Source organism: Bos grunniens, chromosome 10, assembly GCF_055505025.1.
Source record: "Bos grunniens cultivar Pamir isolate PY7600 chromosome 10, Bosgru_T2T1.0, whole genome shotgun sequence".
In the NCBI taxonomy this organism is placed as follows: domain Eukaryota; kingdom Metazoa; phylum Chordata; class Mammalia; order Artiodactyla; family Bovidae; genus Bos; species Bos grunniens.
The window spans coordinates 94,296,319-94,310,766 of NC_141174.1; the positions used below are offsets into that span (position 1 = coordinate 94,296,319).

A 14,448-nucleotide genomic window follows, 5' to 3' on the forward strand; every position below is an offset into this window, starting at 1 on the left:
TGGTTCAAGATCACTCAATGTAAGAGAGAATCCCAATCTATCTCACTTGACTGCAGAGCTTGTAAAATGCCTTGCAGCAGATGCAGTAAATATGTAAAGAAAATCTCTCACAACTTTATTACTACTATATATTAGCTTGACCAACTTTCTTCCTCGCAGGAATAGCATAAAAGTAATTTAAAGGCTGCAAATGAATCAGAACTAGTGGGGTCCAGGTAAATGAGGTTTAAATTTGGTTATATTCCTCCATCAAATCTTCTATGATTAATGAAATTTACTTTTTTGTACAGCACCATTTTTTAATGTCAATTTGACTACAAGTATTACATAAAAATAATGAATTACATATTTAAATGGGTAATTAAAATTTAATTAAGATTGACCTTATCTAGCGATAAGAATAATTATGAGCAAAGAATACTCATTAAAATTGGCTATATTGTGGAAAAAAAAAACTATGATATGTGTGCTAATGGGTAATAGAGAACTGACAAATTTTGTCTTTTGTGTCAATATGACGTTTAAAAACCAGTAAGCAATTAAAAATCACTAAGTTGCACTGTGCGACAGCAAGTATCTGGCTTTAAACATTATCAAGCATATAAATACTGTTTACTGTAAATATCCCCAAGGGTAGCTTTCTTTTTTTTTTTTTAAGTAATAGTGTTTAAAAGACTAAAAAAGAAGGAATAATCAAAGTGCTTCCCCAAGTGTTTAAAGTTACTTTGAAACACAACAGGGTAAAACTAACTTTAATGCCCATGTTTATAGAGAATTAACATGTTTCTAAATTCATTCCTGACTTCTTAGCTCACAATGGCGAATCATAAAATTGAGATTCTAGTTTCTGGTTATGTAATAAATCAAAGTTTGCTACCAGACCCAACCGGAACAGCCCAGGATTGTATATGAATTGATACCTCGTGTAAATCATGACATTACAGAAGAGTATTTGATTTCAACTTACTTTCTTTTTAAGTTGTCTAAACAAGTCTTGATGTAAGTGTCATAATAATTGATTTGCTCTTCAAAAAATGCCGCCTTCTTGTTAAGTGCATTGAGCGTCTGCTGAAGTTTTTCCAGCTCAGCTTTTCGAAGCTTACGATGGATTCTTTGATTTCGAATATCCTAAGGGAAAAAGGAAAGGCCATGGTATGAGATTTAAGCAGGAGTTTGCTTTATAATATTGCCCCTTTGGAACAAGAAGCATATCTAGTACTAAAATCACTCTCTGGGACTGTTACAATAGTTTGGGCTGCCCTGGTGGCACAACAGTAAAGAATCTGCCTGCCAATGCAAGAGAGTCAGGTTAACACCCCTAGAGAAGGAAATGGCAACCAGTCCAATGGGTAGAGGGGTCTGGCGGGCTACAGTCCATGGGATTGCAAAGAGTCGGATCTGACTTAGTGACCAAACAACAATAACAGTTTATTTTAGTCACCTCATTTTAAACTCTCAGCACCCAAATGTTCCCTTTTTACTTTAGAACTGGGAGTGTCCATGGTTGATGGAAAAGCAAAGAAGCAATTTTAGAGTAAGTATACAATTAATCTAAGGAGAACTAGTGTTTTAAAAAGTGTACAAGCAAGACTTTAGCAGGAGACAATTTCTTCAGAATGTTTTGAATTATATATACTTTGGAGAGTGCTTTATCGTGAAAAGTGTTATATTTCATCATTACATTCATTTTCTTTTCTTTCCTTTCTTAGCTATCCTGCCAGGATTGTGGGATCTTAGTTTCCCGACCAGGGATTGAACCCTGGCCCTCAGCAGTGAAAGCTCAGAGTCCTCACCACTGGACCACCAGGGACGGCCCCATTTGTGAAATAAATTTTTTAAAAATATACTTTTTAATCTGAAAAATAGTGTCCAACATTTGCACAAACAACAACTGGGGTCTCAAGACTGACTGAACAAATTCAACATGGATAACTATTAGTTGGATTTAACATGAAGTTGATCAAGCTGCTTATGGCTTGAGAGAGACATAGTATGGTTAAACTTACAAACATATAATTCTTTTTTTTTTTTTTTTAATTCTAATTGGTAAATTAAGGAAATGTTTAAGAAAACAGTTTATTATTATTTTTCCTTTGTGGACAAATTAAAAACCATTTCTTTTAACTAAAAATTCATTAAGTAGAATCTTTGAGGGGATGCCTTCATGATAGTTTTTTTCTTTCTTTAAGACAAAAGCCTCAATTTCTCTAATGTACATTCCCTAAGAGAAGTATTTTCCAACCCAGAATTACAGAAAAGGCACCACTTCCCTTGAATCACTCAGGCTGGAAGGAATAACCCTATTGCCAGTAATGGCCATAACTTTCCATGGAAGAATAAAGCTGAGTGCACTTCCCTTTCAGAAGTTAATTCTTTTTTTTCTGATCATGTAACTGTCCTTAACCTCCAGATCCATTTTAGTTTGCATATTTGGACAAAAGAAAACAATGAAAAAAGTTTTTTTTAACCCAAAATATATACTTCCTTATCCTTGGCAAACAGATCTAGCCTTTTCCTGTGATGTTTCCTTGCACTAATTTGATATCCTTTTCTCAGGAAGTTTCTCAACTGTAAAAATATGGGATGAGAAAACAGAAACTAACTTTGAAGTCTGAACTGCATTCAGGCTAAACTGACTAGAGACAAATTCTCAGGGACATGGAGGTATCATCTCAGTGGCAGGTCCTATGGGCAAGAGGATTATATGACAACTTGAGTTATTACTCAAGAGAGAACTCTCCTAGAAGTGTCACTTTTAAACTTAGTAGGTATTGTTTAAAGCAACAGATGAAACTCATCTATTATGCTTCCTAAGCATTGATGTCTGGTATGTTTCAGCTCTTCTGACAATTTAGGGGAGTTGCACCTGAATGCTCAGCTCAGTGTCCTCAGAATGTCCAACTCTTTGCAGCTGTACAGACTGTAGCCTGCCAAGCTGCTCTGTCCACAGGGGTTTCAAAGTAAGAATACTGGAGCGGGTTGCCATGTCCTCCTCCAGGGGATTTTCCCAACCCAGGGAGTGAATCTGCATCTCCTGCGTTTCCTGCATTGACAGGCAGATTCTTTACCACTGGGCCACCTGGGAAGCCCCTTAATTGGGGGAGTTGTGGTTATTCTCTGTTAAACGTCATCAGCTGCTTTGAAACCTTAAAAAATCTGTAATATTGAGGAGGACAGGAACCATATGTATATAACTATGAATCTTTCATGTCACCTACTGAGTCCCAGCGTATGAGCAATGATTAGCACAGACAGAGGATAAGATGGTTAGATGGCATCACCGACTCAATGGACATGGGTTTGGGTAGACTCCAGGAGTTGGTGATGGACAGGGAGGCTGGCGTGCTGCGGTTCATGGGGTCGCAAAGAGTCAGACACGACTGAGTGACTGAACTGAATTGAACTTAACGCAAAGCAGAAAGAATACTCTTCCCCACAACCTTGGCGATCTTATTGAGAATGTCTTGGTATTTGTTTTTGGATGACACGTGTCCAGTCTGTTCCAATGTCCGAAGATTCCTCTGGATTTTCCTCTTTTTCTGCTCTAGGGGCAGCTGTGCATCTTCAACCATAGACCGGCTCTGCTTCATGTCTTCGGGAGTTCTGGAATCTAAAACCGCGCGGTTCACCATGTCTGAGGCATGATCTGTCTCCTGGAAAGGGAACATCAAGATGTTGATTTATCTCTGATGTCCTGACCTCACAGGTTCAGAAGCTGCACAAGGTAAACCAGTATCAAAATGAACGAGGTCCTCAAGCCAAGGTCCGGAGACCAGAATCACATGTTCCCCAGGGGTTTTGTGGCAGGGTCTTTGGGAAGGAATTACTTTGTTTTCCCGAAAAACAGAGCAGTGGTGGCAGGCCTACCCTGAGCAAAATTCTAAATCATTATTTTATGGTTAATGTGATAAGTTATCTTAGTAACAGATGTATTACAAGGGATAACCAGCATTTTATAATTCCCTGGATGGAAGGATTTCAGTATTGGATAGGATAGTCCAGTTGAGAAAATTAAAACTAGATTATCCATTAAAACGTGGCCACGAGAACCCTGAACATCCAGAACCCAGTTGAACGCTCACACACGAGCCATATTTATGGACATTTATAAGCCGTGAAGGCAGTCAGAGACCTTTGTCCTGGTAAAGCAATCATTCTCAAACCATGAACTCTGAAAAATGTGCACGGTTTCTTTGAACCAAAGAAATTAAGAGTACGCTAGCACAAAATATGTTTCCAAATAAATGATGAGTAAATGAATGAATCAAAACAGTTTGGATAGTTTGTTTAAAAAAACTATACAAGAGACTAGTGATCTTCACATGTCACTGTACTAGAAAATTGATTGACACCGTAGACAGAGTCTAAGACTATAAGTGTTATCACACACAGGAAAGACAGATCAACCTTAAGGACACAGTAATAGTAAGCCAGGTCAGTAGTTAACAACAACAGTAGCAACCAATGTTGTTGAGCACTTAGTATGTAACAGATATTTTTCTACTCATTTAACATGTTTTAACTGAGTTACTCCTGAATTGGGTACTATTATTATCATTCCCATTTTACAGGTGAGGAAACTGAAGCATAGAAATATTTCTAGGTGCCTATCCTAACACAGCTGGGAGGTATAGAGCTACCTTTGATTTTGGAAGTCGGCACTCTTGGTGACTATGCTACATTTGGGGGCAAAGAAAATATTCTTAATAAAATATTAAGAGTTAAAATTCTCATACTCAGTACTATATTTTACCCACTTTGGTTATATATACTTTTATTAAAAACCATGACATAACAATTTCTTCACAACCAATTAAGAATGATTCAGGAAAATCATGTGTAACCCAGCTAAAGTTCCAAAAAGTACAACAGTACAAAGAGGTAATTTAATTGATAATCTTGTTAGTGTTTGTTTAGGGAGTGGCAATTATTGAAACGAAAGCAATAAAACTGAAATTAATTCAGAACAAACTAAATAATGATACATTTTGAAGGATGCTGATAAAAGTTTAATGCAAGATTGTTATGAAACTTATTTACACCAGGATAATGGTGCTCTGATCTAATGGACTCAAGATGTTGGCTTCTGAAGCATTTGAAAAACAGTTTTAATGGGTAAGGCACTTGTTCATTTCTTCAAGTCGGCAAAAACACAAAATATGAAAGGTATTTTTCTATATCCTGTTGACCAGAACAATTCCTTAAGTGACTTATCTGCCTATCCACTGCAATGAGTAGTCTTCATTTTTAAGCAGTCCATTTTTTTCCCCTTTGTTCCCTACACTCACTGTTCAAAATTTACCATGAACATTCAGAGGCTCTGAAATACCCAGAACTAATCTTCTAGTCTAGGATAAGATTATTTAGTATACATTCAGTGCTGTATTTTCCTATTTCATTTCCGTTGATATTCCATGGATTTTCTATATAATTGAAGTCAGTTCACTGAAATTTTTACTTCCAAACTGTGTCAGATAGTTTCTCTGAGATAACAGCAAACATTTGGCACAAAGATTTGTTACTAAAATCAACACGTATCTAAGGTACTTATTATTTACACTCTAAAGGCCAATTACCTGTTTTGCACTTGCTGGTGTCTCTAAGATTTCTGTCAGTGTGCTTCCTGGTTGGTTCCGGATCACATCAATGATCAGTTTTTTGGTCCTTACAAAATAGAGAAAGGAGAGACAGGCTTTCAGACAGCAGTCTTGATGCACAAAAATCTGTTTCTCCTGAGGCAGTGCAAAGATGAAGCTTCAAAGAGAATCCTTAAAAATGGAAGCGTCTCGCAGAACTTCAGGATGTCTGCTTTAAGGCTCCCCAAAGTTCATGAATGCTTGATAATCAAAGTCTGGGTTTTACACGCTTGAGGCCGTCGGATTATAGGGGCTTCCCAGGTGGTGCTAGTGGTAAGGAACCTGTCTGACAATGCAGGAGACATTAAGAGACCCAGGTTCGATCCCTGGGTGGGGAAGATCCTCTGGAGGAGGGCATGGCAACCCACTACAGTATTTTTGCCCGGAAGTCCCATGGAGAGAGGAGCCTGGTGGGCTGTGGCCCACAGGCTCACTCAGAGTTGGACACGTCAGATTACAATGTCAGCATCCTGGGCACAAGGGTGTCATAATTACTCTCTCGTTTTCAATTTCATCTGCGCTTTTGGGCCATGCTGTGGCAGCCGGTGGGATCTTAACTCCCCAACCAGGGATGGAGCCCGCGGCCCCAGCAGAGTAAGCTCGGAGTCTCAACCACCCGAACCGTCAGGGAAGTGCCCCCTTTCTTCTTTTCAGACTGAGACTACTTTCTGATGACCAGGAGGAACAACTGGGCTCATCACTCTGGAAGGAGCAAGAATAATATCTAATGTCCTGACTTTAATAACATTTAAACTTCTGAGCCTGTTGAAAACATGATAAGCTATGGCAGCTAGACCAGCTGTTACTGTTGATGCTCTAAGAATGTTACGAAACACTGTGAAGGCCAGTGGGAGTGCAAGTCCCGTGTGGGCTGTGAAGGCTCTGGCTGCCGGATGACACAGCAGCCTGGAGGAGGGGTGGTTGGGAACTCGGATCTGGTGGTGGGACTAACCCATTGGTGAGGGTCCCTGGCCTCAGGTGGGAGAGAACAAGAGAGATGCTCCGTAACAAGAGCTGGAAAACCACTCTGTCAGTGCCAAAACTATGTATTTTTTCATATGTGTTCTTTAGGACAATCAGCCATCCTTTCCTAATTAAAGATCAGGTTATGTAACTATGTACTAAGGCTTTAATGTAAAAGATAAATGGTCAAGTATGCTCCCTTTTACATAAGTAGGAACATTATTGGACAGTGTCCCTTCAAAAAAAAAAAAAACGGAACATAAACAGAAGTCGCCTTAAATTACAAACAGGTCTAACCAACATCTGAAGTTTCATTCTTGTTGCATTGAACCTCAGTTCCTCTCTCAAGGCATACATGGTATCACAGGATGATGAATTTCTTCCTTAACTACAGCAGGAAACATTCATACGGCATGAAAATTGGAAAAGAAAAAGAAAACATCATTCATGTTTTGAGTTCCCAAGGCGGGGGACTGCTCCCAAAGGATAAGAGGAAACTCTCAAAGGAAACTGCAGATATATTATTCTTGCAAATAGGATAAAATCCAACAAGCCATCTGTAACCATTATTCTTCTCCTTTCTTATTTAAGTCTGTATGAGAAGAATGATCACAACCATTTCCTCTGGCCCATGAGCTTTCACCGCCGGGGATTTTCAAGCTGTCTGGGAATGCACAGAGAAATGTTGCCCTAGAGTCAGAGGTGGACATACAGCTCATTCCAGCCATGTGCGAGACAACCCTGCTCCTGAGAGCCAAGAATCTGTCATCTCCCTCCCCACTCAACTCCCCACTCCAGTCATCATTATAAATATCTTAAGTGGAAACATCCGGTTAGAAATAAAACTCTGGGTGATTTTAAAAAATGTTAACACTTATTTGAAATAATATTCTAGGAACGACTGATGATATATGATTCCGGGAAACTCTTTAGAGAAGCTATCTGAGGACCAGCATGACCAGGGTCACTCAAGTGTGCCCTCGTAGGGACAGAGAATGTTTATTTGCTTGGGAGTGCCTGGAGGACAAACTGCACACAGCCTTTCTCTTGAAACTCTATTTTACATCAGGCTTCCACTGGAATCTATTCCCAAAGTTTCACCCCAGACTTCTTACATGTAAATAACTGTCCAGTTTCATGACAGGGAAATCACTACCTCGCCTTGCATAATGGTTAAAAGACACTGGAGTCAGACAGATCTAAGGTCGAACCAAGTGTGTGGACTTGTGCAAATGATAAAGTCCTTGGAGGTGTTTTTTCTTTTTTTTCCTTCCTATTTACATAATGGAAATCTCTCAGGACTGAAAGAAAGATGCATGTACATCCCCTCCTTAGAGTCTGACGTGTAGTCAGCATTTGCGTGGTCACTAAAGCACCACATGCTGCCCACGATGACAGCCACTGGTCATAGGTGGCCAGTGGGCACTTGAGACATGGCTGGTCCAAACTGAGATATGCAGTAAGTGCAAAACACACACCAGATGTGGAAGGCTCAGGATGCAAATGGAATGTGTCATGTTGCTGTCGTTCAGTCGCTCAGTCTGGTGGCATACCAGGCTTCCCTGTCCTTCACTATCTCCCTGAATTTGCTAAAACTCATGTCCATGTTTGGAAGGCTCATTATGAAAAAAAGGAATGTGTCATATACCACTAATAACTTTTTACACTGATTCCATATTGAAATAACAATATTTTGGATATATTGGGGTAAATTAGCATATTAGAATTAACTTCACCTATTCCTTTTTAAAATATGGCTTCCAGAAAATGTAAAAGTACCCGTGTGGCTCACATTAAACCTCTCTGAGATGCAAAGCACTGGAGCAGCCCATTCCTGGACACGAAGCCCACTCAGAGAGGCCTGCCTTCCAGTGCGGTCCACTCATTGGACCCAGTGAGTCACAGGATGTCAGCGCTGAGGGGGACCTTTGGGCAACAGTCCAATCCCTGGTTTTACAAATGAGTCAGCTAAGCCCTAAGCAGCTCCATTGTTATAGAAGCTCACATTCTATTTCCTAGAGTTGCAGGGAACAAGCTGAACTCCCTTTCCTCCTCATCAGCCCCGCACCAACCTGCAGAGGCTGCCAGGACTGTCTTCCTCCCCTCTGCTACCACTTCTCTTTTTCCCAAGTGAAACCCCTCAGTTCCTTAAGCCTCTTCACAACAGGAGTTAGAGAGTTTCTAGTCCTGCTCACATTTCAGTCAGACAATGAATTTATGCCACATTCCCCCACCACCACCTTAATGCAAACACAATATGCTAGATATGGTCTGACCAGCATGAATCAACTGGTTAACGTTTTGGCCCCATGGATGTTCAAACAATAGGTGAGACAAGCCGATCAAATCAAGGACTCTGCCATCTTCCCTGAATGAGTAAAGTTAAGAAAAAATGCAATACACCAGGGAGTTTATTTGTCATAGCCCCACTCAAATCCCACGGTCAATAAACGGGAGTGCACGGTGCTTGTAAATGGGTGTGGTCCCTTAGGTTGGACCACTGCCTTCAAAGGGCGTCTGTCATTACCCCTGGTCAGGACCATTCCTGAGCCTCCCCGTCTGCCGCCTGCCTTACAATGTGCCCAGGGCTGAGAAGGAATTGGTGTTGATGGAAGGTAAAAATCATGTGATTACACATTTTTATCACCAGGCCTCAAATATCCCCTTAGCCACTTAACTGCTCGTGCCAGTTTGGACCAAAACCAAGGAAGTCTTTCAGCTGGATGACAGATGCCTAAAGTGAAGTATGTGATAGGAAAAAAATTCTCAAGCGATAACAAGCACTCAGGCAGTTAAGTATGAGTAAAAGCCACAAATAATGCTTTCTACTTATACACGTGTACTTCCATAGCAACACGAGCTTAATAAAGGCCAAAAGGATCACATGCTTTAAGTTAAACCAAAAGTTATAATAAGAGGGATTTACAACTGTATAGTTCTATATAATTTATAAGGTGTCGTTGTGTGACCTCATTCACTCATCAGAGCTCTCCAGTCCCCATCTTCCCTCCTCCCCATTTAATGGATAAAGGAAACAAATACTTCGGTGATTTGATCAGAGTCCAACTGCTAATGTGTGAGATTGGGGCTGTAACCCCGGGTCTTCCTAGGCCTCCCCAACCAGGCTTTTTCGTTTGTTCTTTTAATACCACCATGCTTGGTAGTGAGGTGGTGCAGTGGTGAAGAATCTGCCTGCCAGTTCAGGATACTCAAGAGACTCGGGTTCCATCCCTGGGTCGGGATGATTCCCTGGAGGAGGAAACGGCAACTCACTTCAATATTTTTGCCCAATAAAATCCCATGGACAGAGGAGCCCGGTTGCAAAGAGCTGGACAAAACTGAGTGACTGAGCACATGCTTGGTAATATCTTCAAAATGGCAATATCCCAGACTGACACTGCAGGCAGATTCTTTATGAGCTACCAGAGAAGCCTATTTTAAAGTGTACATTAACGGAATATCAATGGCCTGTGATATAAAGCATGTCAGTGACTAGATACTTGCTTCCCATTATTTTAGAATTTAATTTCCTCACCTCAAAGATAAAGACTGAGATACAGTCTCCAAGCCCCCCATCAATGACACCTTTTATAATTATCTGTTAGTAACAGGATTTTGAAATATATACTTAAGGCATAATGTATTTGGAAGTAAGGCTGGCTTCACATCATGGAGTGAACTCTACCGACTGTTTTGAGCAACACCCAAATTCCACTTCTGAAGAAGGCTAGTTGGTCAGTCTTGAAGTTGTTATCCACAACGAGCACTGGCTGTTTAGTGAAGGGCTCCGCCAAGACTAGGATCTCAAAGTATGCCCGGAGGAAGGCTTTCAAGACCCTAGAGGCCAGTGAATGCAGTAAATTATTGAATCTATTAAAAACACTGGCCCAATGGCCTTTTTTATATAAATGGAAAAGTTGATCTGACAGTTCCAAGGAATCCCAGGCAGCCAAAAGAATCTTGAAAAAGAACAAGTTGCAGGATTCATATTTTACAATTTCAAAACTTACTACAAAGCTACAGTGATAAATGTAGTGTGGTACTAGCATAAGGACAGACATATAGATCAATGGAATAGAATTCAGAGTCTAGAAAAACCGTACATGCATGGTGGATCGGCTGTTGACAAGGGTCTAGACCATTTAATGGAGAAAGACTAGTCTTTTTAAGGAATAATGGTGGAAAACTGGACATCCACATGCAAAAGAATATTTGGGATCCTACCTTCCACCATACACAAAAATTCACTCAAAAGGGATCATAGCTGTAAAAGCTGAAACTATGGAACACTTAGAAAAAAAACGTAGAAGTAAATCTTCATGATCTTGGATTGGGCAATGAATTCTCATATGTGACACCAAAAGCCCAATAAACAGCAAAAAATAGATAAACTGCACTTCATTAAGTTAAACAACTTCTTCTACAGAAAAGGATCGTACTAAGAGAATAAAAAAGACAACTCCCAGAAGGGGGGAAATGTTTTCAAATCATATATATGATAGGGATTTACTATCCAGAACATTTAAGAACTCTCACAACTCTGCAACACAAAGGTAAAAATTCAGCTTAAAAATGGGCAAAAGACTTTAACGGACATTCCTACAAAGAAGACATAGAAATGACTGATAAGCACATGGCAAGATGCTAAACATTACTAATCATTAGGGAAATGCAAGTCAAAACCACAATGAGATACTACTTCATGCCCACTAGGATGGCTATAACAACAAAACAAAACAGAAAATACATTTTGGTGAATTATGGAAAAACTGAAACCTTCATACCTTGTTGGTGGGAAAAAAGTCTGGCAGTTCCTCAAAACAGAGTTACCATATGACCTAGCAATTCCACTGCTAAGTATACACCCCAAAGAACTGAAAATAAGTTTGAATACAAAGTTGTATATAAATGTTTGCGGTAGTACTATTCACTATAGCCAAAATGTAACAACCACCCAAATGTCCGTGATAACAATGGCATATCCGTACAATGGAATAGTATTCAGCCAAAACCACGCTCAATGAAGGAAGCCAGACGCAAAAGGCTGCATCTTGTATAATTCCAATTATACGAAATTTCCAGAATAGGCAAGTTTGTGGAGACAGAAAACAGATTAGTGATTTCCAGGACTGGGGAGCAGGGTCTGAAAAGGTGCCCCGGAGATGACTATTTAAAGTAGGGGGTTACTTTGGGGGTGATGACAATATTCTGGAGCTAGATAGTAGCGAAGCTTGCACAACATTCTGGATGTATTAAGCGCCACCAAGTTGTACATTTAAAAGGTTAGAATGGGGACTTCCCTGGTCGTCCAGTGGCTAAGAGTCCACGCTCCCAAGGCACGGGGCACAGGTTCATCCCTGGCCAGGGAGCTAGGTCCCACAACCAAAGACCTCGCACGCCACCATGAAGACAGAGGATGCCACGTGCCGCAACGAAGACCTGGGGCAGCCACATAAAAACTAATACTTTTGGAAAGAAATGTTAGAACGGGTAAAGCAACCTCACCCCAGTAAAAATTAATTTTAAAAAAGGTTAGGATGGTAACTTTTACGTTGTATTTTACCACGAAATGCAAAAGTAAATACATGAAACCACTGGCTGGGGACTAAAGAGTAGACAGTACTTGTGTTCGTCCACCATGGGGGAGACGGGCCAGGGGGACCCACACAGGGGCTGAGAAGGCTGAAGAACGCACCAGGCCTTCCTGGCCAGGATGTACCACTCCCAACAGGGCTGACTTCCATGGTTTCGCTTTCAAAATGTGAATTCCCCAAATTCGCAGAGATGTGGAGACTCGTAAATATACCTGATGTTCAGGCTGTCTGATATTTGAGACCATCCCAGTCATGATCTTCCGTTCGTTAATGCCGGCATTTGAGCTGACTGCATTTAGAAAATGGAGTTCTAATACCAGACAAAACTAATTATGAAAAAATTTCTTCCTCTTACTTCTAAAAGACAAAGCTTATGAGATCATAGGATAACGAGCCTGACTGAATTTACATGGTGGAACCACAGCAGCTGTGTCTCCAGTTACCTCTGCAATTGGCACATGCTCCGAGGGGCCCAGGGAGCAGCCTCCACAGTTTTCTCCCTTTTTGCTCTGCTGCCCTTTCATAAGTTGCCTCCCTGCAAGTGCAATCTGACTTGGTCGCCGGTAGTTGAAAGCAACTGCCTTCAACTCTAATGAGGCCAAGGTTGTGCAAGAGTCCTACATCTGTCCTGGGTCCTGCAGAAGAGCAGTGCTATCCATCGCACTGCAGACCCCTGAAGGCAGGTACTCTTAAAGGACCTGCTCACCCCTGGGTCCTCAACTTCAAGCCCAGTGCCAGTGACACAGGCTGAAACTCAAGTATTTGGCTATCTAAATGACCAGAGCCTTAGAGATAACTGGAGCACAAAATAAGCAAGCCTAGTAGAAGCAGCACATATGCATGTACTTAGCACACTGGGTTAAGCATTTGGTGTTTTTTTTTTTTTTTTGCCATTTTCATGGGATTGAATATCTGGAAAAAATCAACTAGAAATGAGTGCTGTCTGAGGCATGTCAGTGGCAGAAGAGAAAGCTCCTGCTGCCAATGAAAACAACCTCAGAACTCAGGACATGTAACTCGGGAGTCACGTGTAAAGTATTATTTAAATGTTTATTTCCTTTTGCCCCCATTTCCCACTTCCATTTTCTACCTCACCCCAATGTACAACTGTTCTAATGTGCTAATACGAATCCATTTGGTTCTATTAGTTCTTAAAAACTGTACGTTGGGTGAGCTCCTGGTTTTGGCTTATGACATTTCAGTTCATGGTGATGGACCAGTCTCTCTTACTCTGAATATAAAGGACTGATGTACAATGTCTTCGAGGCCTTGACAGAGAAAGTACAGTATTGAGGGTATGAAAACTTCATGTGAAATCTTCAAGGACAGGGAGTTGACTATAAAGTCAAAGTTGGTCAAGTTACCTAGGCTTAGTTTAATAGAAAAGATGTCTAATAAGTCAGAGAACAGCCTTATGTCTTACTGTGTGTGACTTTTATGTTACTGTTTTCTACCAGAAAATAAATTAGGTAGAAGGTATTTCCCTGAACTTCCTTGTTCTTTTGACCACTGGAACAGTCATTTCCTTTCAGCTACCTGAGGACTTTCATAGGCTGAATTATTCATTTCTTAAAGGGAAGGAATCAAATTACTACCAGGAAAACTAAAAAACAAAATAAGCTTTAGAAAATATTATAATATTTAGGTCTCTCAAATTATAAAGAATCTATTATTCCTGGTTAGATTTTTGATGGATAGCACACTGTTTTTCAATATTTGGGCTTCCTTGGTGGCTCAGTGGCAAAGAATCCGCCTCCAGTGAAGAGATGTGGAGATTCCCTGGAGAACGAAATGGCTCTCCACTCCAGGATTTTTGCCTGGAGAATCCCATGGATGGAGAAGCCTGGTGGGCTACAGTTCCTGGGGTTGCAAAAGAATTGGATACAACTCAGCGACTAAAACAACAAACAACAACATTTCAATGTTTAAAAATGACTTGAAAATTTAGTCTAATTTGAATTTGCACGGTTTAAGATGCATAATTGGGACTTCCTTGGTGGTCCAGTGGTTTAGAAAAAGTGAAAGTGTTAGTCGTTCAGTCGTGTCTGACTCTTTGTGACTCCATGGACTGTAGCGTGCCGGGCTTCTCTGTCCATGGGATTCTCCAGGCCAGAATACTGAAGTGGGGAGCCACTCCCTTCTCTAGGGGATCTTCCCGACCCAGGGATAGAACACTGGTCCCCTGCATTGCAAGCAGATTCTTTACTATCTGAGCCACCATAGAAGCCCAGTGGTTAAGAATCTGCCTGCCAGTG

The 14,448-nt window shown here is 40.7% G+C and overlaps 1 protein-coding gene across 2 annotated transcripts in view; it reads right to left on the minus strand.

Moving 5' to 3' along the window:
* Nucleotides 1-14,448, minus strand: part of IQGAP2 (IQ motif containing GTPase activating protein 2) — a 314,063-nt gene that overhangs the window by 7,228 nt on the left and 292,387 nt on the right. For both annotated transcript variants that reach the window (XM_086323182.1, XM_086323183.1), the window contains exons 31-33: nt 5,577-5,664; nt 3,441-3,653; nt 968-1,128 (exon numbers count right to left, since the gene is read on the minus strand). In XM_086323182.1, the coding sequence (XP_086179308.1) occupies nt 968-1,128; nt 3,441-3,653; nt 5,577-5,664 (462 nt within the window). The remainder of the gene's footprint in view (nt 1-967; nt 1,129-3,440; nt 3,654-5,576; nt 5,665-14,448) is intronic.